Below are 27854 nucleotides of genomic sequence, written 5' to 3' on the forward strand. Positions count from 1 at the left end.
TGAAATAATAGTTTACTTCATTGTTGAAGTTTGAGAAACCAAAGTCTAAGTCAACTTTGTCTTTGCAAAATTCGGCGAATGACGTTTTATTTGTTCCCTTTACGTCTGTAATAGTGAATGGGTCTTGTGTTGGTGCAATGACTAAGTTATTTTTGCTTGGAGTAAGTTCGATAGAAATTTTTCCTGCCCGGTTTGGCAAGTATCTTAAAAACCTGAAGATGAGGAAAGATGACAAAGGAACTCTAAGTTTCAGTTTTACTTTGGTTACTGCTGCTGCAGTTTGTCCAGAAAGGTTAACATAAACTCCTGGAACGTTAGGGTCAAGTCTTCTTATTTTCTCAATTGTGGCATACTGGTCTGTTTGTTCTCTAGCTTGTGGTTGTACTGAGTTTCTCAAAGCGAACCATTCATAGTTTGCCCATGTTACTGTTTGAACTAAGTCAGAGTTAGAATATATCTTATATCCCATGAAAACTTCTGGAGCATATTGGTATCCGACATAGAAAATTCCATTGCAACCTTTCTTGTCAGACAACTTGGCAGAAGGTTTTATTTCAATGTCTTGTTCCACGTATAAGAATGAGTTGTCAATAGAAATAATATGAAACCTGTCGCAAGCAATATCTACTGTTGTTGAAGAACCTTCTCCAAACTCACCTACGTTTCCATAAGAAACAGCAGTTGTATATTCGTAAGTTCCAGGAACTATTTCTGACCTTCTAATGGCATTGTCGCATTCGTTATACCATTCGGAAACATTTCCGTTCATGGCATCCAAAACTGTTGGCGTTATATTCTGAGCGGCGTACATTTCATATGGGTAAAAATATAGAATAGTTGGATTTATATGTCATAATAGAACCCGCTCGGACCAAGCTTTACTTTCTTCCTGACTGAGTTTTTAACTGAGTTTTTAACTCTTCTTTTTCCTTCATTGCCACTACTTTCACTAGATGAAGTTACTTCTTCACTACTTTCACTTTGTTCTACTCTTCTCTTCTTCTTTGGTGTCGCTTTTGGTAACTTGCCCTCTGCTTCAAGTTGTTGCATCTTTGCCTTATGTTCACCTAGTATGTTGTAAATTTCCCATGTCCTTTTTGCCTTTGGGCTCTGGTCGCCCATCTCAGGTAACCTATATCCTAGAAAGATTTTGTCATAGTTTGTATTTGAGTCTTCGCGTATTGTTTGCATGACTCTTTCCTGAGTTTCCGGTTCAAGCTCTTCAAATATAGCTTGTCCATATGGAATAAGCTCGTTTCCAAATATATGTTTTTGTAGCCATTCTGGTTTTCTTTCCATGTAACCAATAATATCTTTTGTGAATGGGAAAGCTTTTACCCAACGTTTCAGTCTTGCGTCATTTATTTCTGTAGTTGGTTTTATTTTGTCATGGAACATGTTTTTCAATACTAACATTTCATTTGGTACTGTCCATTTGAGTTTTCTTAAATATTCATCCCTTCTCAGTTCATTGTCTGCAAAGTAAGTTTTTATGACATTTTGCAAACTTTCGTTTGCAAGGTCATGTACAATAGGTTCTCTTCCTTCTCTCTCCCTAACTCTCTTTCTAAACTCTTCACCAAATATACCATCTCTATGGTTCTGTGTAGTTCTTTGAGATAAATGTTCTAGAACGTCAGGTGTTATATTTCCCTCAGCCATGTTCATTTCATACTGGTCCAAAATATCTGCATCTTTCATATCTTTCAATGGCATTAAAGCCGCGCTGAAAATACCCGTTATATCTGGTTCACCATTCACTTCCATTGCGTCTACAACTTCTTGGAATTGAGGTTGTAAGTTTATGAACCACCTATCCGGATTAGCTTTATGACCCCATTTCATTGTAGTTCCATAGTCTGCAGAAACAAAAGTAGGTTTGTTTCCATATTGGTTAGGTTCTGAATGAACTTTAAACAATGTTTCATTTCTATATGTTTTGTTGAAATTAAACCTTTTATTTTCACCGAGTTCAGCCAAAGATTGAACGTTATATGGTCGTAAGTAAAAAGGATTATTGTATTTGCGTACATTTTCTTTCAGTACTTCCATTCTATGCTGAATATTTTCATCTGATGTTGGAGTCTTTTGTATGTCGGTGAACATTTTTCGATATTCTTCTACTATGTCAGCCGAATTTTTCTTAGACTCTTGGAAAGATTCCATATTCTCCTCATACTCTTGTTGAGGATCAAGATTTTTCGGCTGTTCCAAATCTTCATCTAGTTCTGTGAAGTTAGTTTCCAAAGGAGGGATTTGTTCGTTTCCTTCAGGCTCTTCTAGCTGTTGTTGCTGAACTATTTCTTCCATGTCTGGTTGTATCTGAACTTCTTCCTGTTGAGTTTCTTGTACCTCATCTGCTGGCATTTCATATATTCCGAGACCGTTTTTAACAAGTTCCCTATCTAAGTCATCCGGACTCATAAACCTTTCTTCTTTCGTTCCGTCTCTATTTTTTACGCGTTTCATGAAGAGAGTTGAATTATCATTTAGCTCTGACATCAAATATCTCGGAGTAAATTCATTCATGTCATTTGGATGATATGCTATTAAATCATATCCCTTAGCGAGCTTGTATTTTCCAGGTTTGAGATTATATCCGATTTGATGCTGAGCCATAAAGCTAAATAGGTTCGGGTCAGTATTTCCTTCCTTGAACTTTCTAATAGCTTCTTTATATCTGTCACTAAAGTCAAGAGTATCTGGGTAACCATAATCTTCCTTAAGCATTTTTAAGAATTCTTGGTTTCCTTTTCTCTACTTCTTTTATGTCCTTGCTCTGTTTGTGGTTGTTGTTGTGCAGGGTTTTGAACTGTTGGTTGCTGTGCTGGTTGTGGAGGTGGTTGTTGTGCTGGTTTTGGTTGTGGTGCTGGATTTTGAACTGTTGGTTGCTGTGCAGGGTTTTGAACTGTTGGTTGCTGTGCTGGATTTTGAACTGTTGGTTTTGGTTGTTGTTGTGGTGCTGGATTTTGAACTGTTGGTTGTTGTGTTGGTTTTGGTGCATGCCTGTGTCTGTGTCCATGTGACGATGTAAATGTTTTAGGTAGTCCTGGTGCAGGTGCTTCTCTTGGAGGGTTTGGTGGTATATAAGTTCCACCAGCTGGCACATATGTTCCATCTGCAGCATAATGTCCTACCTGACTTTTCGTTTTTAAGAAAGCATTTACTAGGTCTGTTTTGGTCTGTTATAACTCTTTTTCTTGACTTTCCACAACAGCTGCTCTAACGGCGTCATAGGCACTTTGAACTGCCTGTCTCGTTGCTGCATCTGTTATTTTCGTCATATTTTGTGCTACTTCTCTTAACTCTTTGTCGAAACCTTCAGACTTCAGTTTCTTTCCAGATGAGAAGTCGTTCACTAGTTTCACCTTACTATGAAGAGCTTCGAAGGCATTCTTAAAGTCAGCATTCATTAAAGCTTCATTTGAACTGTCTTCATCCGCTTGTATTTTTGTCCTTATTGACCCTATAAGTTGGGCTGCTTTAGCGTTGGCTTGGGCATCTAACCAGTCATTATTAGCTTTTATAATATCTGCGCTTTTCATTGCCTTTTGCATGGCTGCGTCGTTATTTTTACTTTCTTGTGCTAAGTTTTCATACTGTACGGTTTGGTTTTGCAACTGTAAAAGTTTTTCTGCCTTTACATTTGCTTCAACTTCTTTTTTATCCTCATCGCTATCCATATATGTCTTCATGGCTTTTTGTTTTATCTCTTCATCTTTCAGTACTTTATATTGAGTAGTATGGTTTTTCAAATTTATAACATCTTGTTCCATTTTTGCTACTTCTGCTGCTTTTTCTGACACTTTTTTCGCATATTCCTCTGTACTTAGTTCTTTCAGTTGTTCTTCTTTCTTCTTTTTCTCTACGTTTAACTCATTGAGTTTCTTTGTGTGTCTGTCATATTCTAGTTTCTTTTCGTTTTCACTTATTTGCTTCTGTATGTCTATGTTTGACTTTTTGACATCTGTTATTTGATTTTTGAGTGAACTCAAATTCATTTGACTTTGAGGGTTATAAGCTGTTCCGTCTGCAGCTCCACCATAGCCTGCCATTTTCGCTAAAAGTGCCGCTCTTAAACCTCCACTCTGTGCACCAATAACTCGGTTTAAAAGCATAGGGTTGCTTGACATTTGTTGCAACATAGTGGGGTCATTCATCATTTGTTGTTGCAACTGTTGTTGTGGTGTCAGTTTTACTATTGGATGTTTCAATGCTCCCTTCCTCTTACGTATATTCTTACGTAGCTTACGTGGCATTTTAAGTGAAGTTAAAAAGCGGTTTTTGACAGATGTTTATATGACACTTTTTGTTCAGCACAAAAAACTACTCGGTCAAAGTGTTGTCAGTTTTGTAAAATAACCGTCCTATCTCATTCTATAAGGGAGAAAAGGCTTCTCAAAGTATACTTCCTTGGAACGCCTGTAACTTTTCCTGTAGCGACGATAGACCCTTACTTGTCCGGACAAAGTTATACTATTTTGAGCGCTCTACAAAAAAGTCACCGGCTGGCTCGTCCTCAGAAATTTTTTATGGGCTAGAGGGCGCAACGCGCCTGGAAGCCCCACTTGCCTTGCCTTACCTTCTCTAGAATAAAATATCCAATATGCAATTTATTGTATTCTCCAAGATTTTTAAGAGACTTCTTACGAAATTTGATAGTTGTTAAGGGTGCGCCCGGGAGGATCATGTAAACTTCAGAATTTAGAACCTTAATTTTTAAGCAATAATTTGGTACCTAAATAGGTAGGAAAACTCTAAAAATATCAAAAAATACAACTTGGCTCCATAATAATCCTGTCGTGGTGGCTGTTTGTATCCCCTAGTATTTTCCTCTTGAATCTCTTTTTCTGTCGAAATTAAATTCAAATCTCAGAAGTAGAAGTGAATAATCGACTTATTACTGCTATTATACGAATAAATAAATTCATTATATTATTTTTATTTACATAATATCTGTTTGAAGTCCATAATTCTATAAATTTTTCTTCAAAAACATTACAATCTTGATAGTTTTGATACTGTTTAATAGGTTTTTGGCACCTTATTTAGTATTTACTACGTATAGAGTCGATCTGAACTTAATTTTCGGAAATTTAAAATATTTATTATAAGTAAAATCTGATTTGAAATTTATGTTTAACTACTCATATCTTGCATTATCCTGAGTAGCTTTTGTAAAAATTCATCAAAAAAGATTTTAACGTGCTTTAATTTTTATTTTTTAAAATAATGCATATTATTATATAACTAGCATATTTACAAATTTTACTGCTTTCAAAAATTTAATCCTCCTCTCAAATAAACGTACATCCGGGTGGCCTGTTTTTTGCAAAAAATAAAATTTCATTTTTTATGCTTAAAAAGTCAGAATTTTTATTTGCTTCTGGGATATATGATGGCTATATCAGATGCCCATTCTTTTTGATACTCAACATTAAACATAAAACTTAGCCGTTAAGGCTCTTCTGAAAATATTTTTTTTCCGAAAAATTTTCGAAAAAAATCAAAAAATTTAAAAATCCCCGAATCTGCAGGGATTTTAAAAAATTCTTTTTAGTAAAACTTAAGGATATTGTATCAGATATATTGGTATGGGCAAATTCAATTTTAATCCAATATTCATCGAGATATTAAGTTAACGAAGCTTTCAAAATTGAGAGGGTAATCCTCCTCCTCTCAAATAAACGTACATGCTGGTGCACCCTTAAGAACCACCATTTCGTAAAATGGTTTATTGAATATAAAATAATTCTGTAGTGATCCATTTTCATTATACTATTTTCAGTCAAATCCTCAAAAGTAAGATTTCAAATCTATTATTTACCTGAGAAACAGGATATTACATAATAAACTATAATCACGTAAGCTGAGAATATTATAGTTTCATTCAAAAGCATCTATTATACTTAAATTTGAAATTCAAATTATGAATATTGATATTTACTTATATTTGAAATTAAATTTGATATATAAATCATAATGTGATAATTAATTGATAAAAATTATGGAAATTAAAACGTAATTCACAAATCTTTTTATTCTTTTAGTAACTTTTCAAACTAAGATCATATCATTCATATTTGGAGCCTACTGATTCTATTTATCTTATTTATTTGGAAATCTGTCGTTTAGATTCTTCGTGGGACTACCTTTGTTTCATCGTAATTGACACTAAAAAATTTTGGTTTTTTCAAGGTTTTAGACAATGTCAAAAAGTTTACATCGAGGTTCTCAATTTTCCACTCAAACAACAGCTTTTTAAAAAAACGTTCAATTTTTCATCTACCTTAATCAAAACATATATTTTTATTTTATACAAAACATTTATAAATTATTTATTTTTTTATGCACTCAGTAAATTGTCCATGTATTCCTTAAATCCTTCAAAATCGTTTGGAATATCTGGATTTGTTGAAATACAGAAACTAATTGCTTCGTCATTATTAAAATGACACAATTCCTTCAATATACATCTTAATGCTCTTATCATAGAAGATGAAGCATCTTGTGGAAACTCAATTGGTTTTTCGAATGTTTCCTGATTTATTCTATGATATTTTTTTCTTTCGAATGACTCTCCTGTAATTGTGGAAGTTTTCATTTCGCGTTCAATGAAGGTGCTTGAAATTATATCATCAATTGTTAAACCTGCAATCGGCGGGGGACCTGCTAATTCTGGTGCGTCAAATTTAAATTTCAAAATTTGGTGGTTGCATACGAGTTCTTTCCCAAATTTCATTTTTCTTGAATTTAACATTTCTTTCGTGCATTTGCATGGACCTTGTGGAATGTTCATTTTCATGGCTCGGTAATATTCTTCCATTATTGCATGATTTGGTGGGTTTAAAATATGTAATAATCTCTCCTTTGAATAATTCATCAAAATAGAAACTTTTTCTCTTAAAGTGGTTGCACCGTTTTCCTTTATTCGCTTATTAACGACCGAGTGAAACGACTCGGTATGGTTCGAGCATGTTATTTTATGAGGACGGTTGAACATGCCTAATGCATTTGGGGAGTTATTCAACTCTTCCCATGCTGCTCTCTGACCAGGTTTAAGATTCATCTTCTTTACAAAAGGGTCAAAGGCATTAAATCTACTCATATATTCTGCATAAGTGCTTGAATATACTACCAAACTTGCCAAATGCATTACGGTTGTATCGGCTCCCAATCTGTTGAAGAAATGCCTATAGCATTCTAATTGATCTAGCATGATGTTTTGCGAAACTGAAATAATACCTTTGCCATGATCAGATAAGAGTTGCTTATTTTTAATCAAATCTGATCTATGAAAACAATAATTCAAATTCTTAATTATTACACTATATGCAGAACTATTTTCACTGGGACCAATATAAATGGAAATTGGAAAACCCATATTGCCATAAATTGATTGAACATCTATGTAAATAAATGGTTTCAATTTAAAGCTAGCATCCATTTCAAAAAGAGGGAATTCTGAAAAAAATTTGATAGCCCCATTGCAGACCCACTGGATCCACTCCACGTTCTTTCCTTCGTATGTCAAACCTGTTTCCATTTTTGTTAAATGATAAAAGACTTTTCCGCCTAATTCCTTGAAAATATCGGAAATTTCAGTAGAATTCCTATAAGGTTTCTCCTTTTTATTATAATATTTTTGATAAGTTTCGTCAGTGATTAATCCTTTTTCTCGAGCACTTTTGAATATTTATATGTTGGAATTGTTTGACTCAAAAATGTAAATACAAATTCATCATGCGATTTAATAAAATCTTTTTGAGGGCACAGCATTCTTGGGCGATAAACTGTAGTTGGAAAGAGATTTGGGATGTTTTGAAACTGCAAAACTTTAAAAACAGAGAATTTTTGATCCACAAGTTTTATCTTTAAGGCAACGTTAGTGTTGGATTGTCTTGGTTTTGGATTATCTTTTCCAACTTGTGAATTGCTTTTGTTATTAATTCCAAAATTTTTGTATTTCAAAATTAATGTATAATGATATTTATCATTATACAATCTGAGTTTATTTGTTTTACAGCTGTGTTTTAATCCTTGTAGCAAATAATCAAGGAAGGTTAAAATATCTGGTAATCCCCATAAATTACAGCCGTCTAAAAATAATGGGATTGGTTTATGTGAGCTAAAATCTGGTGTTTTAACTGAATTGTAATTCAAAAATTTTCCTTCAATGACTAAGGGACGGAGAATGTCTGTTTCATTAGATAGAAATTTATACTCTGGTGTCAACCTAAATTCTTTTTGACAATCGGCAAATAAAAGAAGAGGCATTTCATTAGATGCTATTTGTATTAAATTAATATTGTACTTTCGATTCACTTCGTCAATATGATCTGCAAAAACCGAGGCAAGTGAAGGAAGATTGTAAATCACACTATAATATAATAAATCAACTCCTGAACAGTTTCGTAAATCGCCAATAATTGAAAACATGCAATATTTAACAAGTGGTTCAATAACAGTTTCTCGTTCTCTTGAATTCAGTGTCAAAGTATAAATAGAATCATATTTTTCGATAATGAATGATTGGTTTTCAAAAACAGCGAGATTCTGATATTCCGACATTGTTAACAATTGATTACTAATCTTGTAAATTTCCAATATTTTGTCTATGCAGTGAGGAGATTCTACAATGTAAGCAAAATCTAAAGCGCTAAACATTGTTGCTTTAAATATATTACCACATTATTTATGCTTCAATGAAAAGTTTATGATTTTATTTTTTGGAAAAGAGCTGAGTTCAATTTCATCATCGAAAAAAATAGCCTTCATAATTTGAAGTTCGTTAAAAGTTAATTTCATCGCTCCATCAAATATACACGAAATGATTTCTCTAAAATGCAATTTAACCTTTTCTGTTGTTAGTTCACCATTGCAATTATCCATACATGATTTGAATAAAGACTTGAATCTTTTGTCTAGATCTCTTTGAGGATATAAATTCACTACATTTTGCATTTTTGAGTAACATTTCATGATATTCAAAAAATATTTAGGTTTTCTAAATGTGTAACTGACAAATATAGATGACAATAAATCTAATATTTCGTAGTTCGTGCAAAACTCACGTATTAATTGATTAATATCACAACGACTAATTAATAGAAAAACCTCCTTTTCAAAGTAATTAAATTTATCAAATCGATCATGATCAGAATTATTGTATTGACTGGATGAGAATTTCCTATCGAGTTGAATATAAATTTGATTCTCACAAATAAGATTTGATTTGAAGCTAATTCTGTTCAGATTATTCATTTCTTTTAATATTAAAAAATTTGAGATTTGATTGATATTTACATTTAGCTCAATTAAGTTGCTAAGATCAGTAAAATTGATTGGAAATTCCTTAATCATATTTTGACTGACATCATGTTTTTTTGGATTTTGAAACAATGTAATGTCAGGAAAACATGTAAGGCAGCAGTTTGAAACATAAAGTTCCTCCAATGATTCAAATTTTTGAGCTTCCGTCCATATTAATTTGGTATGACTGAGATTTAAAACTTTAATATTTGTCATATGAGAAAGATTTTTCATCGATATTGTCAAATTATTGAATGATAAATCTAGATAACAGATGTTAGTTGCACATTGAATAAAGTTTAAATCTGTTAAAATGTTACTTGATAAATCCAAGTAAACTGTATTTGAGAAATTACAGTTGTGAATTGTTTCGATCATATTGTGGGCTAAATTTACATAAGCCAACGATTTCAAATCTTTAATATTGCAATTATTTAATGTTAATAAGGATAAGTTTTTGAAAAAAGATAAATCAAAATTGATAGAAACATTTTCTAAGTTAATTGCATTTATGGTATCAGGATGATATTTATAAAAATCTTCATATTTTGAAATTTGAAAAAAGTGAGAATCATTTACCAGTTGAATTATTTGATCTGAAAATATAGTACAAATATCATCATATAATTCCTTATCATTTGCCAATATGGAATTAAAGATGATAGTTTGGAAAGAGTCATTAGAAAGTACGTCAGAATTGTATATTATTGTTATTAAAAAGAAAATCGAAATCGGTTTTAAAAGAAGATGGCTTGAGATATGACGTGGCAATATGATTTTGATGATATTTTATTGACAGTTTTAGCAAATCATTCAATTCAAATCTAATTGTGAATAATTCGTTAATATAATCAACAATATCTGCATTATCTCCTAAGATTGCTTTTTCTAATGTTGAATCTGTCGGTTAACACAGATTTAATGAGATCATGTGAAAAAATTTAGTGGCATCTCCGATAGCCGCAAAATTATTCAAAATTGGTAAACATATGGATTGATTGGGTGTAAGTGGAATTGGTTCTTCCTTGTAATCTTTCTGATATTGCTCAAGTTTTTTGGAAAAACCGTTGAAATGATTCTGGAAGGTGTTAGATAATAATTCAACTAATTTGTAATATAATTTTTGCCGTGTAAACCGAGTACAAAAGGATTTTTTGATGGTGGATTTGCAATACCTCATATAGTAATCATTATTTCCAATAATACTGATTAGATGTTCAGAGGATTCAAGAAGAGTTTCATCATTAAGATCCCATATTAAACCTTCAACTTGTGAAAGTGTAGAGATGAATTCATCGAATTTCATATGATTAATGATTTTTTTTTGATCGTCTTGGATAAAAGTATATTTTGAGAAGTTTACATTGTAAATGTATTCCACAGACACCAAAGAGATGCGGAGGCAATGTTTCAGAGAATGACACATAGCGTACAGCAAATGTGCACATTACACTCTTTTCGGAAAAACCTCTTCAATCTTAATGCCTACCAGAATGGCAACTACAAGTGAGGCAAAAGAGCATAGGGCACTCTTATCGGTAAAATGTTTCGAAATCAAATAAGATTGCGGAACAATTTAATTCTGGTGAAAGGCACAACCACTCTCTACCAAAATGTTTAAACCATATATTCGAGATTTATTCGAATTTCTAATTTTTCGCTATAAGTCATAAAACTTAATGGGATCTTACTGAATTCATTAATACATATACTACAAACATATGTTACTTATAGTAAACACATATTTATTATGATTTTAATAAAATTTAGTTTATATCTTTTTCAATATATAGTATTTATGCAGCATCATATGGTGTTTTCTCTTCCCTATCTGTCATATGTTATTATGAGAGTGTATAAAAATTTTGCATGTTTTTCGTCTTTGAGACGGAAAACATGCAAAAAAACGAAAGATGCGTGGTTGAGCCTGCATCGGTAGTGGTGCATGGGTTGATATGTGTTGCGCCTCAATTTTGAGATTTTGTCAAAAGATGAATAAAATTAAGAAAGAATTATAAGATAAGAAAGGAGATATAATGTGATTTAAGTTATATGAATATTTATAAGATAGTATATAATTTAGATTAGAAGAAATATGATAAAAAATTTAGAATTATTTAAGATGTAAGGAAGTTTCTCGACAGAGGCAACTTTCATATTGAATGTTGCCTCTGTCGAGATGTATGTGACAGGCAAAGTGCAATCACCTATCAATATTGCACTTTGCCTGTCAAAAGTTCTTCGCATCTCTTGAGGTGTGAGGAAGTTTCTCGACAGAGGCAACTTTCATATCAAATGTTGCCTCTGTCGAGATGTATGTGACAGGCAAAGTGCAATCACCTATCAATATTGCACTTTGCCTGTCAAAAGTTCTTCGCATCTCTTGAGGTGTGAGGAAGTTTCTCGACAGAGGCAACTTTCATATCAAATGTTGCCTCTGTCGAGATGTATGTGACAGGCAAAGTGCAATCACCTATCAATATTGCACTTTACCTGTCAAAAGTTCTTCGCATCTCTTGAGGTGTGAGGAAGTTTCTCGACAGAGGCAACATTTGATATGAAAGTTGCCTCTGTCGAGATGTATGTGAACGTCTGTTCTTTTTATAATTTCTTATATTATTTGAAATTGTAAGATATGAGTTAATCATTATTAATTTTTAAACCTTGAATTATCCAGATTCTAGTTCTCAATATAATAGCCTTAAAAGTGCTTTTCTGAGGGTGGTTTATCATCTATAGGGCACCCTTAAGATCTCAAGATTTACTATCTATTTTATTTATTATATAATTAGACTAAATTAAAGTGTGAATTCTGAATAATCGTTCTACGAAGAACGAATCAGAGTGCTACTATTCTCTGACTAAGCTAGTGACTTACGGCTGTCTTTAGCATAGTGAGTAAAGTAGAATAGGCTCGGCTTAAATTCTGAATAATCGTTCTACGAAGAGCGATTCAGAGTGCTACTATTCTCTGACTAAGCTGGTTACTTACGGCTGTCTTTAGCATAGTGAGTAAAGTAGAAACTAATCCTAATCATTAAAATAATGAATAAACCGTTTTTTCGGTTGGCGGGAAATTTTGAAAGGAATATAAAAATAATTTGGCGGGGAATAAATGTTGGGTTTTAAACTAATAAGTAATAACAACCAATATGTATAGACTTTATATATTATGTTTTTTTAGATAATTAAGCATTTTTGTGCAACTTGTCCACAAAAGTGAGCCAGCCCTTACTGTGTCAACATAGTTTTGATAGGATCAACCATAGTCATCCAATGTAAATCAATGGATCTGGTTCAATTCTTGTGGATATTCATGAACAGGTATATAATTTGTTAATTTTGATTTCAAACTTAACTGATACTATGGGGTGATAAGATAAAATACTAGCATATATTGCATGTATATTATGATTAAGTATTCAAAAAGAAATCAATACATAGATAATAAAGAATTTTAAAAGGTGACCAAACTATTTTTTGAAAGTCCGCCATAACTTTAATGGTACTATTTCAGCGTGTACAATGAATACAAAAATTCTAAGAGTGCCACATAAAATAGTACTTTAGACTTGAGTTAATGCTACCAAGCAAATGTTAAAAAGATGACTTTAGTGTTTTGATAATCAAAGATTAAAATCATTATTGTCTAAATCAATAATCATAACGACAGAAGTTAATGTTTTTTCATAAGTGCTTTAAATCCACTTTTAAAAGTATACCTCAAAAATCAAAATATCAAAAAAAAATTGGCCGATAGGTTTGGCTTTAATTTTTGTCTGCTTTTATGATTTGATATGGATGTTATAATTTTAAAAGTTGAGCCAAATTCACCAATAGATTTTTGAGATTTGCAAATACTCAATAATTTTCAGCGTGTTATCTTTTATTAAAAGAACTATTTGGTTTCAGTATCATATAAATTGATATTTACTTTCTATTTGAACCTTCATTTAGCTAATGATTTAGTAATACAGATTTCATCTAATCCTTATAAGAGAATTTTGAATTTGTTATAATAAAAAAACAAACAGATATAGCTTACACTTCTATAATAAAGATACCTTTTATAGAAATCAGTATGAAATATGTTTTTTGACACGTAAAGCTCTCAATTCATTATAACATGTTTGTCGATTTTTATATATTTTTCGCTTTCATTATCTATGATATTAAAAATTATGTCATCAGAAAAAAAAGGTATTGGGGCTTCCAGGGCTGCGCCCCTCTAGCCCCCTGAAGATGTTTAGTATAACAAGTAAGGGTCTATCGTCGCTACGTCACCAGGTCCCTCGGTCCCTCGGTCCCTCGGTTAAACCAACTTCTCTGAAAAAATGAGACAACATGACATTTTGACAACAGTCCAGGAAGTCTTAACAAGATAGAATATGAGAGAGGTCCTATAAACCGGAGAAAGTCTCATATAAACATCTGTCAAAAGCCGCTTTTTAACTTCACTTAAAATGCCACGTAAGATACGTAAGAATATACGTAAGAGGAAGAGAGCATTGAAACATCCAATAGTAAGACTAACACCACAACAACAGTTGCAACAACAAATGCTGAATGACCCCACTATGTTGCAACAAATGTCAAGCAATCCTATGCTTTTAAACCGAGTTGTTGGTGCACAGAGTGGAGGTTTAAGAGCGGCACTTTTAGCGAAAATGGCAGGCTATGGTGGAGCTGCAGACGGAACAGCCTATAACCCTCAAAGTCAAATGAATTTGAGTTCACTCAAAAATCAAATAACAGATGTCAAAAAGTCAAACATAGACATACAGAAGCAAATAAGTGAAAACGAAAAGAAACTAGAATATGACAGACACACAAAGAAACTCAATGAGTTAAACGTAGAGAAAAAGAAGAAAGAAGAACAACTGAAAGAACTAAGTACAGAGGAATATGCGAAAAAAGTGTCAGAAAAAGCAACAGAAGTAGCAAAAATGGAACAAGATGTCATAAATTTGAAAAACCATACTACTCAATATAAAATACTGAAAGATGAAGAGATAAAACAAAAAGCCCTGAAGACATATATGGATAGCGATGAGTATAAAAAAGAAGTTGAAGCAAATGTAAAGGCAGAAAAACTTTTACAGTTGCAAAACCAAACCGTACAGTATGAAAACTTAGCACAAGAAAGTAAAAATAACGACGCGGCTATGCAAAAGGCAATGAAAAGCGCAGAATATATAAAAGCTAACAATGACTGGTTAGATGCCCAAGCCAACGCTAAAGCAGCCCAACTCATAGGGTCAATAAGGACAAAAATACAAGCGGATGAAGATAGTTCAAATGAAGCTTTAACAAATGCTGACTTTAAGAACGCTTTCGAAGCTCTTCATAGTAAGGTGAAACAAGTGAACGACTTCTCATCTGGAAAGAAACTGAAGTCTGAAGGTTTCGACAAAGAGTTAAAAGAAGTAGCACAAAATATGACGAAAATAAACAGATGCAGCAACGAGACAGCAGTTCAAAGTGCCTATGACGCCGTTAGAGCAACTGTTGTGAAAAGTCAAGAAAAAGAGTTACAAACAGACCAAAACAGACCTAGTAAATGCTTTCTTAAGAACGAAAAGTCAGGTAGGACATTACGCTGCAGATGGAACATATGTGCCAGCTGGTGGAACTTATATACCACCAAACCCTCCAAGAGAAGCACCTGCACCAGGACTACCTAACACATTTACATCGTCACATGGACACAGACACAGGCATGCACCAAAACCAACACAACAACAACAACAACAACCACCTCCACAACCAACAGTTCAAAACCCTGCACAACAACAACCACAAACAGAGCAAGGACATAAAAGAAGTAGAGAACAAGGAAACCAAGAATTCTTAAAAATGCTTAAAGAAGAGTGTGGTTTCCCAGATAGTATTGACTTTAGTGACAGATATAAAGAAGCTATTGGAAAGTTCAAGGGAGGAAATACTGACCCGAACCTATTTAGCTTTATGGCTCAGCACCAAAACGGATATAATCTCAAACCTGGAAAATACAAGCTCGCTAAGGGATATGATTTAATAGCATATCATCCAAATGACATGGATGAATTTACTCCGAGATATTTGATGTCAGAGCTAAATGACAATTCAACTTTCGTCATGAAACGCGTAAAAAATAGAGACGGAACGAAAGAACAAAAGCTTATGAATGCGGATGACGTAGATAGGGAAATTGTTGAAAACGGTCTCGGAATATATGAAATGCCAGCAGATGAGGTACAAGAAACTCCACAGGAAGAAGTTCAGATACAACCAGACATGGAAGAAATAGTTCAGCAACAACAGCTAGAAGAGCCTGAAGGAAACGAACAAGTCCTTCCTTTGGAAACTAACTTCACAGAACTAGATGAAGATTTGGAACAGCCGAAAAATCTTGACCCTCAACAAGAGTATGCGGAGAATATGGAATATTTCCAAGAGTCTAAAAAAATTCGGCTGACATAGTAGAAGAATATCGAAAAATGTTTGCCGACATACAAAAGACTCCAACACCAGATGAAAATATTCAGCATAGAATGGAAGTACTGAAAAAAATGTACACAAATACAACAACCCTTTTTACTTACGAGCATTTAACGTTCAATCTTCGGATGAACTCGGTGAAGATAAAAGGTTAAATTTCAAGAAAACATATAGAAATGAAACATTGTTTAAAGTTCATTCAGAACCTAACCAAGATGGAAACAAACCTACTTTTGTTTCTGCAGACGATGGAACTACAATGAGATGGGGTCATAAAGCTAACCCGGATAGGTGGTTCATAAACTTACAACCACAATTCCAAGAAGTTGTAGACGCAATGGAAGTCAATGGTGAACCAGATATAGCTGGTATTTTAAGCGCGGCTTTAATGCCATTGAAAGATATGAAAGATGCAGATATTTTGGACCAGTATGAAATGAACATGGCTGATGGAAATATAACACCTGACGTTCTAGAACATTTATCTCAAAGAACTACACAGAACCATAGAGATGGTATATTTGGTGAAGAGTTTAGAAAGAAAGTTATGGACAGAGAAGGAAGAGAACCTATTGTACATGACCTTGCAAACGAAAGTTTACAAAATGTCATAAAAACTTACTTTGCAGACAATGAACCGAGAAGGGATGAATATTTAAGAAAACTCAAATGGACAGTACCAAATGAAATGTTAGTATTGAAAAACATGTTCCTTGACAAAATAAAACCAACTACAGAAATAAACGACGCAAGACTGAAACATTGGGTAAAAGCTTTTCCATTCACAAAAGATATAGTTGGTAACATGGAAAGAAAACCAGAATGGCTACAAAAACATATATTTGGAAACGAGCATATTCCATATGGACAGGCACTGTTTGAAGAGCTTGAACCGGAAACTCAGGAAAGAGTCATGCAAACAATACGCGAAGACTCAAATACAGACTATGACAAACTCTTTCTAGGATATAGGTTACCTGAGATGGGCGACCAGAGCCCAAAGGCAAAAAGGGCATGGAAAATTTGCAACATACTAGATGAACATGAGGCAAAGATGCAACAACTTGAAGCAGAGGGCAAGTTACCAAAGCGACACCAAAGAAGAAGAGTAGAACAAAGTGAAAGTAGTGAAGAAGTAACTTCATCTAGTGAAAGTAGTGGCAATGAAGGAAAAAGAAGAGTTAAAAACTCAGTCAGGAAGAAAGTAAAGCTTGGTCCACGTGGGTTCTATTATGACACATAAACCCAACTATTCTATATTTTTACTCATATGAAATGTACGCCGCTCAGAATATAACGCCAACAGTTTTGGATGCCATGAATGGAAATGTTTCCGAATGGTATAACGAATGCGACAATGCCATTAGAAGGTCAGAAATAGTTCCTGGAACTTACGAATATACAACTGCTGTTTCTTATGGAAACGTAGGTGAGTTTGGAGAAGGTTCTTCAACAACAGTAGATATTGCTTGCGACAGGTTTCATATAATTCTATTGACAACTCTTTCTTATACGTGGAACAAGACATTGATAAAACCTTCTGCAAGTTGTTGACAAGAAAGGTTGCATGGAATTTTCTATGTCGGATACCAATATGCTCCAGAAGTTTTCATGGGATATAAGATATATTCTAACTCTGACTTAGTTCAAACAGTAACATGGGCAAACTATGAATGGTTCGCTTTGAGAACTCAGTACAACCACAAGCTAGAGAACAAACAGACCAGTATGCACTATTGAGAAAATAAGAAGACTTGACCTAACGTTCCAGAGTTTATGTTAACCTTTCTGGTTCAGATGGAAATGCTGTCACTAAAGTAAAACTGAAACTTAGAGTTCCTTTGTCATCTTTCCTCATCTTCAGGTTTTTAAGATACTTGCCAAACTGGGCAGGAAAAATTTCTATTGAACTTACTCCAAGCAAAAATAACTTAGTCATTGCACCAACGCAAGACCATTCACTCTTACAGACGTAAAGGGAGCAAATCAAACGTCATTCGCCGAATTTTGCAAAGACAAAGTTGACCTAAACTTTGGTTTCTCAAACCTCAACACTGAAGTAAAGTATTATTTCAATGCTGCTGGAACTGCTTGGACCCAGTTAAGTTCACATGCAAACAGTTTGAATGCAAGAGAATAGAAAGCAGACTTGCAGTCTATATGTTGGACCCAGATATTTCAAATGCTTTAGCTGCCAAATATATTGCAGTTCCACTTATGTTCCCTATACACCAAATATCTGTCAAAGACTTTGCAGGTGAAGTTGGAAACCAAAGTGCTGACCCAGGTGCAAGAACAGATATTGCTTTAACAACTGCAATGAAACATGCAGATACTATGTTTGTACTGTTCAGACGAACTATAAATGACTATTCTTGTTTCTACAACCCTGGTATTAAATATCATATAAACATAGATGGCAAATACTATCCAAGAGAAGAATATTCTACAGTTGAGGATATGAGGTCATACAACTTGACATTAGATGCTATGAACTTTAACAACAACTTCACAACAACCATTAACCCTGAAATGCAAAGTTCTATTATGCCATATGTGAAAGTATGGACTCATGCAGGAGGTCAAAAAACTCAATATACAAATGGAGACCGTTCAAACTTTTGGCTTGGCATTCCATTTGCTGACTCAGAAGACTTTATGGGTGGTATTTCAACTGTTGGTACAGTTCAAATACAATATACTGGTGACAGAGACGGTCCAGATGAATTGAAAGCAAAGAAGTTTACAAAACCAATAGCACTTTTCACGGAAGATGCTCTTTTGAAGATTCGTTCGATGAAACCTGCTGGGGCTCCTCAGATTGGTATAACGACAGCTTCCATCGAGCAGATTTTGGCAGCAGGTCAGTAAGTTGTTCTTGAACTGACTTCTCTCCGTCAAATATTGACAGTACGCCAGTTTTGATATAATATTGTATTAAAAACTTACCTTTAGAAATATCGGTCAGTTTTGTTGTTATATTTTTGTCTGCTTCAAGAACTTTCACCATCTCGGTTATACCAACTTTCTTTGCTTTATGAAAATATTTTGGTTCAGCAAAGACTGCTATTCTATAACATTTTCCATTGTTTGTATAAAGAACTATTCTATCAATGAACTTGTATTGTTTGTGTGTGTAAACTTTGTTTTGCTTCAATTCGAAGAGATACTCAAATACGTCCATCTTTTTATTCTAAGTAAAATGTCATTTCCGAAAAATAGAAGCGTAAGTGTTTCAAAAGGTTTAATGGCGATGGCAGATGTGAAGTTAAATTCACCAACTCAAACAAACAGTCAAAGTGTTGTTGTCAATGTCAAAGACAGAGATGTTGAAGTGGGGAAACCATACGAAGACGAAGATGGTATAACAATAGTTCCTGTAAAAGAACAACCAACATATCCTGAAGTTAGCAGAGACTTAAGTTCTGTTGCAGATATTCGAAACGACTACCAACAACTTAAAGACAAACTTAAAACTCAGGAGAAGATTTGTCAGGCTTTAGGTCTAATGTTAAACTTGGTCGAACACAACCCTGTAAAAGTGAACTCATATGTCATCGCACCTCATGAAATTTTGAAAGAACTATTGAAACTTTTGACAGAGGCAGACGATATAAACATCAAAGAAATAGAACCCGACATTGCTTGCTGTGGTGTTTCATATAATGTCATTGACAAGATATACGTTATGAAAGGAGGTGAAACGTTGAACTTAAAATATAGTTTCCCAGACGTCATAAAAATATTTGACGACCACAACATTTCATTAAAATTTACTTGCTAAGTAAAAATGTCAAAACTTCTTGAAAGATGTTTGAAGAAAAACAATATAGACTTTATTTCATGTAAAGGACTTTACACACTTTTGAACGATATGAAAGACCCTGTTTTGTTTGTTCGTGTAGACAAAGGAAAGTTCTATGTCTTTACAAAATATTTGAACTTCTTAGACAGAGAACTTCAAGAAACGCCATGTGAAAGTTTAGATGAAGTTCTTCTCCACTTTCAGAAAAACTTTTAAATATATGTAAATGGCAGAAGACATAGTGGTTTATACTATTACGACTAAAAACCCTGAGTCATATAATTCTATAACAACAAACTTACAAAGTCCTCAAGGACGATATTGTAAACTGACCTTAAACACGATGACGACTAAAGCCTGTTTTGCTCTTTTGACACCAGAAGATTTTTTGTTGTGAATGGTAAAAAATACTTCTTTGAAGATACTTACTCAGATATACCACCAACAGGTTTTGTTGACTTATTTAATACTTTAAGGACGGATGTAACATGTGCTGCAACTAGAGCAGGTTTCATTATGTTTGGATGTCCGACTGAGTTTAGTATAAACGATATGAGCTATAATACAAAACTTATATCTGGTTTTTACTACCAACAGTTTCCTATAACAGGAAAAGGTGTCATACAAGGAATGTCTGTTCCATTGACTTTAAGTACACCTATTTTATATATTGTTTCAAACTTAGGTTCAAAGTGCTATTCGAATGTCGACAGAAACTACTATGACCAAAAGATACTCATGCGTATAAACAACACTTTCTCTGCTGGTTTGCCTATTGTTCATTCGAATGCAGAGTTTTCAGCTTTAGTAAACTCAAACACTTTGGCAAACATAAACTTAACCTTAGTTGACGCAAACTTTGTTCCTGTAAAACTTTTATGTCCTATGTATTTGTCAATGACGGCAGAAAGTTTCGAATTGGAAGATGCAACTGGTGAAAGTATTGTACTACAAGAACAACTTCAACAACAAATAGCTCAAGAACAACAAATGCAACAAATGGAACAAATGCAACAACAAATAGCTCAAGAATAAAAAAAATATTTTTTTTATTTTTATAAAAAAATGTACAGAATAGACGTTTCAGATTTTTATGACTTCCAAGCGTTCAGAAATATGTGTCCATTTAGAGACTATAACAAAGCAGTCGAGAATTTGAAACGTTTAGTCATTTATGTCGACTCTGCCCCAGAATGTTATGTTATGAAAGAATGGGATGTAGTCTTTAACAAACCAAGAGCGACAATAGTTTCAGAACAAGAATGTAAACAGAAACTTAAGAAAATAAAAGTCGTACAAGTTGGCATGAAGATGTTAGATGCTTGGGATATCTTATTGTCAAAGTTAGAAGATTTTTCAGTTCGTGGTATAAAGTTCTATACACCTTCTCCAAACTTCTATTCTATCTTCACTGGATATAAATACGAACAAGTAGAATGGAAAGAAAATGTTATAGAAGCTTGGTTAGACCATGTCAAAGAAATTATATGCAATGGAAACGAAAGAGTCTATGAGTATATCTTATGTTGGTTTGCAAACATCTTACAACATCCAAGTGCTAAAAATGAAACTGCTCTCATTGTAATTGGAAAACAAGGAACAGGTAAGAACACTTTCTTTACAGATATTTTGTGCAAACTGTTAGAAGGCTATTCGAACCCGAATATGACAAACTTAGAAAACATCTGCGGTAAATTTAACTCTTCAATAGAGAATATGAAACTTATAGTATGTAACGAACTTCAAAGTATAGATACAACAAAAGTTTTGAACTCAGATGCTTTGAAGAGTCTTATAACAGACAAAGTTGGAGTTGTTGAAAGAAAGTATAGAGACCAAAGAGTTTGTGAAAATGTTGCAAACTTCGTCATGGTTTCAAACAACGCCGTTCCGATGAAGTTAGAAAGTTCTGACAGAAGATATGTAGTTGTCAGAACGTCAGAAGCTCATATGCAAGATACAGAATATTTTGACGACTTAGCAGAAACTTTGACACCTAACTTTTACAACCACTTGTTCTCATATTTCATGACATTAGATATTTCAAAGTTCAATCCAAGACAAATTCCACATACCGAAGAGAGACAAACATTGTTAGAAGCAAACAAGAGTGTATATGAACTGTTCATAGATGAAACTGACTTTGAGTGTTTAGATGAAAGGTCATTGTACGATTCGTATAAACAGTATTGTCAAGAGTATGGTTATATGACAGCGTCTAAACGAACATTCTTGGCAAATGTCAAAAGTCTTTTAGACGTACAGAATGGTGTATATACAAAGAAAAATTTTTCTGAGTAAATTTTAAAAAAAATATTTTTTTTATCCGATAGAAAAGATGACAAAATTCATCTCAGTCAACAAGTATGTCAGGACTTAAAGAAGAACTAGACCCATTCACATATTTGAATGTTTACTTCTACCATTTTGAAAAGTCTACATTTGACAAAGTTTGGAACATCGAACCAGTTAAGTTTGCTATTGTGACTAAAAATGGTGCGAAATTTGAAGACTTAGACATAGAAGGTTTGTTAACAGTCAAAGAAAGTTTTGACAGAAGGTTTTCAAACCTTAAAGAAGGCAAAGCATACAAACTTGTTATACCTTATGAACCAAAGAAAGCAGACGACTATGAATATTATGAGTCTAAGATAGTTGAAGTTCAAGGTAAATTGGGTAAAAAGATTTTAGAGTCTAAGCCAGTGTTTGCTCCTAAAGAGGAAGAGAACATTGACATTGACCCAGAAATGTTCTAAAAATAAAATTTTATTTTTACATGTCAAATTTCTTCTTCTCTGGCTCTGGTTCTTTCTTCTCTTCTTCTACTTTCTTTTCTTTCTTTTCTCTCTTCTTCTTCTCTGGTGGAGTTATGTCAAACTTCTCAGAACCATATTTTTGTAAAAGTGCTTTGTCATTTAATAGCTCTTCTATTCTGTTTTCTATTTCATTTTCAAGAACAGCGCATGTGTCTTCTTTGCATTCTAAGAAGTTTTGTTGGACTTCATCTCTCCAAGAGGCGTCATCTCTGTCAACAAGTCTGTCATTGACAAATTTTAAGACTTCTCTGCTTAAGGTTTTATGGTTCTTGTCATATTCCCAGAAACAGAACTTTAGAACAAATTCACCTTTCTTGTTTACACTATGTAAGATTTTATGGTCGACAGATGTTTTGCTGTCGAAAAGCTTATCTCGAATATAGATAGCGAAATCGCTAGACATTTCCTAAAAGATAAAAATTTTAATTTTTCTAAAAATATGTTAGAAAAAAAGTTTGCTGACATTGACAAAAAATTTGAGAATGTTTTAAATAAGAACAAGAGGAAGTTGGAAAATGCTCAGATAAAACCCATACATGACAAGTTCCTATTTGCTCAGAATGGTATAACAGGTCTAATTGCACCACCTGGGTCGGGTAAGACTTTCACTTATCTTAAAATGGCTGCACAACAACAAGAACTAGATGAGAAGAACCCATTCTATGAGTTAGTAGTCATTTGTAGTACTTCTGGTCAATTTGACCAAACCGTCAATTCGTTCAAAGATATTATAAAAAAGTCTAAGTTAGTATGTATAAAAGACTCTGAGTTGTTAGATTGGATAAAGAAGTACCAAAGAAGAGTTTTGAAGTACAATGCTATAAATGAGTATGTCAATTCTAAGTTTAAAGACCCAAATGAGGAAATGCAGAGAATATTAGAGAAGAAACACTTCCGAAACAAACAGAAAGAGATAGAATACATTTCGAAGAAATTGCAATCTTACGATTGGAAGACTTACCCTCATAGATGTCTTCTTATCTTAGATGACTTTGCTTCTCATCCTTTGTTAAAGAACAGAGAACAAGACATGTGTCGAATTCTTAAGAAGCTCAGACACTTTAACATCTCTGTTGTCATTTGTGTACAGACAGCAAAGAGTTTAAGTAAGGATGTAAAGAGAATACTTACTGATATCATACTTTTCCCCGGATTGTCCGAAGACGATTTCATGGAACTTATGAAAGAGTCCATGGCAGGTAAGTTTGACAGACATGAACTATGGGAGAAGTACAAAGTCATATAAGACCCTCATACTTCTTTCAGAATTCACATCTACGCGAACAAAGTTCAAATTGTAAAAAGTCAAGCGTAAAAAATGTAAGTGTTTAGTCTTAGTCTGTTGTGGTGCTGGGGCTGTCGGTTCTTCTGGCTTTGGAATGGACTCGGTTGGTGGTACGTCGGACATTCGTTTGTGTCCTGTCGGATGGAAGGACTTTTCCTGTCGGAAGGAAGGACTTTTCCTGTCGGAAGGAAGGACTTTTCCTGTCGGAAAGAAAAACTTTTCCTGTCGGAAAGAAAAACTTTTCCTGTCGGAAAGAAAAACTTTTCCTGTCGGAAAGAAAAATTTTTCCTGTCGGAAAGAAAAATTTTTCCTGTCGGAAAGAAAAATTTTTCCTGAAGGTCGGCCAAAAAGTTCTCAATTTTCGAAAATTTGAATGGTTTACGGACGAACAACTGGAAAAATTTTTCCTGTAGGAAGGAAAATTTTTTCCTGTAGGAAGGAAAATTTTTTCCTGTAGGAAGGAAAATTTTTTCCTGTAGGAAGGAAAATTTTTTCCTGTAGGAAGGAAAATTTTTTCCTGTTGGAAGGAAAAACTTTTCCTGTTGGAAGGAAATTTTTTTCCTGTTGGAAGGAAAAACTTTTCCAGTTGGAAGGAAAAACTTTTCCAGTTGGAAGGAAAAACTTTTCCAGTTGGAAGGAAGGACTCGGAATGCCAGAAGGACTCGGACAAGACAATTTACCATCTAGAGCTACATGAGCCATCTTTGGTGTCAAACTTGAAAAATATATGGTTCATTTACTCTTCCTCTTTGAAGTTGTCAAAATACTCTGTTATCTTTTCCTTCAGTAGCGGCAAATCTTCTTTGAATGTAAGTATTGTACAACCTTTCATATCATAGTGTGTTTGAGGTAACGTATCTTGAACTATCTGTTTAACATCTTCATTCGGTGTCATTGAAATCGGTAAGTTTTCGCGATAGAACCAATTTCTGTCAGATTTGTAAATCTTAGCAAGGTCGTAAAAGCTTTTGTTGTTTCTTCTGACTAAATGCAACATAACCATATCTCTGTCTTCTTCATTTTCCATCTCTTCAGTGTAAATCATATACTTATAGTTCTTTTCCTTTCCTTTTGGTACCGAACATGGTATTCTTTTCTGTATGTTTTTGTCTTTTGCTTCAAGCTTGTTCTCTAGCTCTTCACGTTCTTGTCTATGAAGTTCGTCAAGAAGTCTGTAAATATACCAAGCGTAACGAGGTGAAGCCCACATTGCAACTGCATTTACAAGAAGTCTATGTACATACCAACCTCTCAAACCATTTGGCAAATTTTTACGATTTTCATAGAGTTTTGGCGACCCCGGTTTTTCTCCCACTCGCTGTTCTTCACTGTTTTCAGAAAAAAGTCTGTCTCGCTGTGCTTCGCTCAAAAGTTCTTGTGTGCTTTGGTTTTTGAACCAATCGTCTGTATGTTTAGTATCTGGAGCAAAACATGCTGTCAAAATACTTTGCATTTGGTACATGTCATCTTTGACCGAACGAATGAGACGTAACTGTTTGTTAAACTGAACCCACTCATATTCTTCACTTATGGCTTCATGAACGATAGCAGTTGTTGTGTTCTCTGATGTTGACATTTCTGTTCTTACATACAAAATAAAAAAATAAAAAAAAATAAAATTAGCGTTATTTTCTATCTTGTATAAAAGACCAAAAATAAACGCTTTACATGTATTTTTCAGCAACTTCGTCAAATACTTTTATAGCTTTGTCGATCTCATCTACTTCAAACGTTTCTTTACCTTTTATGGGAGCACCATACCTTTTCTCAAAAACTTCAAGCAGTTCTGTTTCAGCAGCTCTCATATCGTTAACAAACGCAACCTTAACTCTATTGACTATACTGTCATATCTTTGAGTTATATTAAATGTTCTTCCTATCTTATATCTCTTTGTATTGAAGTCCTTCGGTTTCTGAACGATGTAAAGTAAGCCCTCACTGCAACGTTCCGTATCGAATGAACCATATGTTATGAAATTATATCCAACAACTGGGTCAATCCAGAACAAAACTACTGGTATAAGACTTTTGTCTATAAGATATGCTCTTGTTCCATAGAATCTTACCGATATCATCAGCTCAGGATTTTTTGTCAAAATTTTCTGAGTAGAAGCATTTTTAACCCAGTCGTGTGCTTTCTTTCCTTCAGATAGTGTTAAAATGTCTGACAAAGAATATTTTTTGTATTTCTTTGAGTATCTTACGTTTAAATCACCTATTCTAACCACTTTGGTCTCATTGTCTATCTTTTTAACTGTTTCAAACTCAGTGCTTGTCATTTCCTGTTCTTACATACAAAATAAAAAAAAATATTTTAAAAAAACTAGCGTTAATTTTTTTTTTTATCTTCTTATAAAAGATATGATTTCATAGAGTTTTTTTCACGATTTTCATGAGTTTTATGCGACTGGGGTTTTTCTCCCACTCGCATTTTTTCACGATTTTCATGAGTTTTAGGCGACTACGGTTTTTTCCGTACTCGCAATTTTTTACGATTTTCATGAGTTTTAGGCGACCCCGGGAAAAGTCGGGGTCGCAAACATATGAGGAAATTCATGAAATTTGGTCATTTACTCAGCAAAAATATATTTTAGGTGGAACCAGGTCCCTCGGTCCCTCGGTCCCTCGGTCAACTAACATCTTTTTGAAAATGGTGACAACATGACATTTTGACAACAGTCCAGGAAATAAACTTCTTCGTATATGTTTTGTCATGATTTCATCGTCAATGAGCGTAAATCAGACAAAAATATATTTTATGTTAGCATGTTAGATCTAACACGTTTTCTAACCTCTTTTCTCACCTCTTGAATTTTGTATAAAAGATATGATTTCAGGGATTTTTTTTATGAAGTGTAAAAGTTCTCTTCGTCAAAAAAATACAGTTATATAATGAAATTTGGTCATTTTACTCGGCAAAAATATATTTTATGTTAGCATGTTAGATCTAACACGTTTTCTAACCTCTTTTCTAACATAACTATTTACAAGCGTTTTACATGGTATATGTTGCGATGGTTCATGACTTTAAACAGTTTTGTAGCTACTATTTCTTCACGAAGGATATCAAAAGTTTTAACAATATTGAATGTATCTTTATACTTCTTCTTGACGTCAGATAGAAGGAAATCGTCAGCAGTTGGATAGTTTTTGTTCAGAAATGTCAACATGTCCATTTTATCTTCTGCTGGTTTCTCTGCTTCTTTCTTTAAATCTGCATAGTCGTTTCGCATACGTTCTATCTCTTTGACGGAGTAGTTATATTTCCTCATTGCTGCTTTACATTTTGAACATTGTGGGTTCATTTTAGCATTGTACATTGAAATAAAACCAGCTAGAACAACTAAGGCGTCAATGGTTTTCTTTAACTCAAAAGTTGCTGGTTTTATCTGTTCGTTCCATACTTTACCTCTTTTATCTTTATCTCTTATCTGCCATACACATTTTGCAACTAACGAAACAAAGTTGTCGTAGGTCTTAAATTCTTCAGATTTATATATGTCAGAAACATTTTTATATACCATATCGCAGTCTTTGTCCATGACTTTGTGGTTGCAATGAAATCCAAGAAACTCATAGTTTACCTTACGTATGAACTTCTTGGTTTCTACTGAGTCAGTTGCTTTGACTTCTATTTCATCGAATTCAGGAATAGTAAGCTTTTGTTGTTGTATTTCAGGAAGTTTAGGTAGATGGTCAATAATATCCTGCATTTCATAAAGATATTCTTCATTTGTTTCATCTTTCGCAGTGCAGTCTAAATCTCCTTGGAGAAGTTCCTGCTTTATCTTCTGGATTTCTGTTTCGAAAGTATATGAAGAAGGAATGAAGCTTTTCATCTCTACTAACATTGAAGTTGGGTTCATGACTAACGAGTTTGGTGCTGTTGTTGCTAACATGTTCTTACAATAAAAATAAAAAATATTTTTTTAAAAAAACTAACTTTATTTTTTATGTTTTTTATGAAAGTGTCAAAACTCATGAATTTCGAGAGTTTTCTACGATGTTAGAAAAGTGGTTAGAAAACGTGTTAGATCTAACATGCTAACATAAAATATATTTTTGCCGAAAAAAATGAGTTTTGGTTGAAAAACAGGTGGAGCCAAAAGTGGCTCGACCTCAAAACAAGCATTTTGTGAAGAATATACCAACCGCC

At 33.7% G+C, this 27854-nt stretch overlaps 15 protein-coding genes and 2 pseudogenes across 17 annotated transcripts, besides 5 other annotated features; 8 read left to right on the plus strand and 9 right to left on the minus strand.

Annotated features, from left to right (window-relative positions):
* Nucleotides 1-1902: part of a mobile genetic element that runs on past the window's edge.
* Nucleotides 17-811, minus strand: TVAGG3_0530140 (uncharacterized protein; the record flags this gene model as incomplete). Its single annotated transcript, XM_051237560.1, has 1 exon — nucleotides 17-811. A coding segment is annotated over one exon (795 nt), but the record flags the coding sequence as incomplete, so codon positions are not given.
* On the minus strand, nucleotides 844-1767 carry TVAGG3_0530150 (protein of unknown function, DUF4106 family; the record flags this gene model as incomplete). Its single annotated transcript, XM_051237561.1, has 1 exon — nucleotides 844-1767. One exon carries the CDS (start codon nucleotides 1765-1767, stop codon nucleotides 844-846), a length of 924 nt encoding a protein of 307 aa, XP_051095385.1.
* A 65-nt stretch (nucleotides 1903-1967) lies between the features above and the next one.
* TVAGG3_0530160 (protein of unknown function, DUF4106 family) lies at nucleotides 1968-2730 on the minus strand (the record flags this gene model as incomplete). The annotated part of the gene is made up of 1 exon (XM_051237562.1): nucleotides 1968-2730. A coding segment is annotated over one exon (763 nt), but the record flags the coding sequence as incomplete, so codon positions are not given.
* Nucleotides 2731-2732: 2 nt separating this feature from the next.
* Nucleotides 2733-3022, minus strand: TVAGG3_0530170 (uncharacterized protein; the record flags this gene model as incomplete). The annotated part of the gene is made up of 1 exon (XM_051237563.1): nucleotides 2733-3022. A coding segment is annotated over one exon (290 nt), but the record flags the coding sequence as incomplete, so codon positions are not given.
* Nucleotides 3023-3185: 163 nt separating this feature from the next.
* Nucleotides 3186-4160, minus strand: TVAGG3_0530180 (protein of unknown function, DUF4106 family; the record flags this gene model as incomplete). Its single annotated transcript, XM_051237564.1, has 1 exon — nucleotides 3186-4160. The coding sequence occupies one exon, from the start codon at nucleotides 4158-4160 to the stop codon at nucleotides 3186-3188; it is 975 nt and encodes a 324-aa protein (XP_051095388.1).
* A 510-nt stretch (nucleotides 4161-4670) lies between these two features.
* Nucleotides 4671-5707: a mobile genetic element.
* Nucleotides 5708-6284: 577 nt separating this feature from the next.
* On the minus strand, nucleotides 6285-11029 carry TVAGG3_0530200 (uncharacterized protein; the record flags this gene model as incomplete). Its single annotated transcript, XM_001287628.1, has 1 exon — nucleotides 6347-6604. One exon carries the CDS (start codon nucleotides 6602-6604, stop codon nucleotides 6347-6349), a length of 258 nt encoding a protein of 85 aa, XP_001287629.1.
* A 400-nt stretch (nucleotides 11030-11429) lies between these two features.
* Nucleotides 11430-11900: a mobile genetic element.
* Nucleotides 11901-12023: 123 nt separating this feature from the next.
* Nucleotides 12024-12058: a mobile genetic element.
* Nucleotides 12059-13775: 1717 nt separating this feature from the next.
* TVAGG3_0530230 (protein of unknown function, DUF4106 family) lies at nucleotides 13776-14334 on the plus strand (the record flags this gene model as incomplete). Its single annotated transcript, XM_051237565.1, has 1 exon — nucleotides 13776-14334. A coding segment is annotated over one exon (559 nt), but the record flags the coding sequence as incomplete, so codon positions are not given.
* A 27-nt stretch (nucleotides 14335-14361) lies between these two features.
* Nucleotides 14362-15558, plus strand: TVAGG3_0530240 (annotated as a pseudogene). Its single transcript has one exon. A coding segment is annotated over exon 1 (1197 nt).
* A 436-nt stretch (nucleotides 15559-15994) lies between these two features.
* Nucleotides 15995-27854: part of a mobile genetic element that runs on past the window's edge.
* TVAGG3_0530260 (protein of unknown function, DUF4106 family) lies at nucleotides 16130-17035 on the plus strand (the record flags this gene model as incomplete). Its single annotated transcript, XM_051237566.1, has 1 exon — nucleotides 16130-17035. The coding sequence occupies one exon, from the start codon at nucleotides 16130-16132 to the stop codon at nucleotides 17033-17035; it is 906 nt and encodes a 301-aa protein (XP_051095390.1).
* On the plus strand, nucleotides 18325-18663 carry TVAGG3_0530270 (protein of unknown function, DUF4106 family; the record flags this gene model as incomplete). The annotated part of the gene is made up of 1 exon (XM_051237567.1): nucleotides 18325-18663. The coding sequence occupies one exon, from the start codon at nucleotides 18325-18327 to the stop codon at nucleotides 18661-18663; it is 339 nt and encodes a 112-aa protein (XP_051095391.1).
* On the plus strand, nucleotides 19040-19576 carry TVAGG3_0530280 (protein of unknown function, DUF4106 family; the record flags this gene model as incomplete). Its single annotated transcript, XM_051237568.1, has 1 exon — nucleotides 19040-19576. The coding sequence occupies one exon, from the start codon at nucleotides 19040-19042 to the stop codon at nucleotides 19574-19576; it is 537 nt and encodes a 178-aa protein (XP_051095392.1).
* TVAGG3_0530290 (uncharacterized protein) lies at nucleotides 20801-21645 on the plus strand (the record flags this gene model as incomplete). Its single annotated transcript, XM_051237569.1, has 1 exon — nucleotides 20801-21645. A coding segment is annotated over one exon (845 nt), but the record flags the coding sequence as incomplete, so codon positions are not given.
* On the plus strand, nucleotides 21936-22353 carry TVAGG3_0530300 (annotated as a pseudogene). Its single transcript has one exon. A coding segment is annotated over exon 1 (418 nt).
* TVAGG3_0530310 (protein of unknown function, DUF4106 family) lies at nucleotides 23033-23659 on the plus strand (the record flags this gene model as incomplete). The annotated part of the gene is made up of 1 exon (XM_051237570.1): nucleotides 23033-23659. One exon carries the CDS (start codon nucleotides 23033-23035, stop codon nucleotides 23657-23659), a length of 627 nt encoding a protein of 208 aa, XP_051095394.1.
* Nucleotides 24435-25274, minus strand: TVAGG3_0530320 (KilA, N-terminal/APSES-type HTH, DNA-binding family; the record flags this gene model as incomplete). Its single annotated transcript, XM_051237571.1, has 1 exon — nucleotides 24435-25274. The coding sequence occupies one exon, from the start codon at nucleotides 25272-25274 to the stop codon at nucleotides 24435-24437; it is 840 nt and encodes a 279-aa protein (XP_051095395.1).
* On the minus strand, nucleotides 25363-25977 carry TVAGG3_0530330 (organellar and viral DNA polymerase type B; the record flags this gene model as incomplete). Its single annotated transcript, XM_051237572.1, has 1 exon — nucleotides 25363-25977. One exon carries the CDS (start codon nucleotides 25975-25977, stop codon nucleotides 25363-25365), a length of 615 nt encoding a protein of 204 aa, XP_051095396.1.
* TVAGG3_0530340 (organellar and viral DNA polymerase type B) lies at nucleotides 26683-27411 on the minus strand (the record flags this gene model as incomplete). The annotated part of the gene is made up of 1 exon (XM_051237573.1): nucleotides 26683-27411. One exon carries the CDS (start codon nucleotides 27409-27411, stop codon nucleotides 26683-26685), a length of 729 nt encoding a protein of 242 aa, XP_051095397.1.

The sequence above is a fragment of the Trichomonas vaginalis genome, chromosome II, assembly GCF_026262505.1.
Source record: "Trichomonas vaginalis G3 chromosome II, whole genome shotgun sequence".
Taxonomy (NCBI): Eukaryota; Parabasalia; order Trichomonadida; family Trichomonadidae; genus Trichomonas; species Trichomonas vaginalis.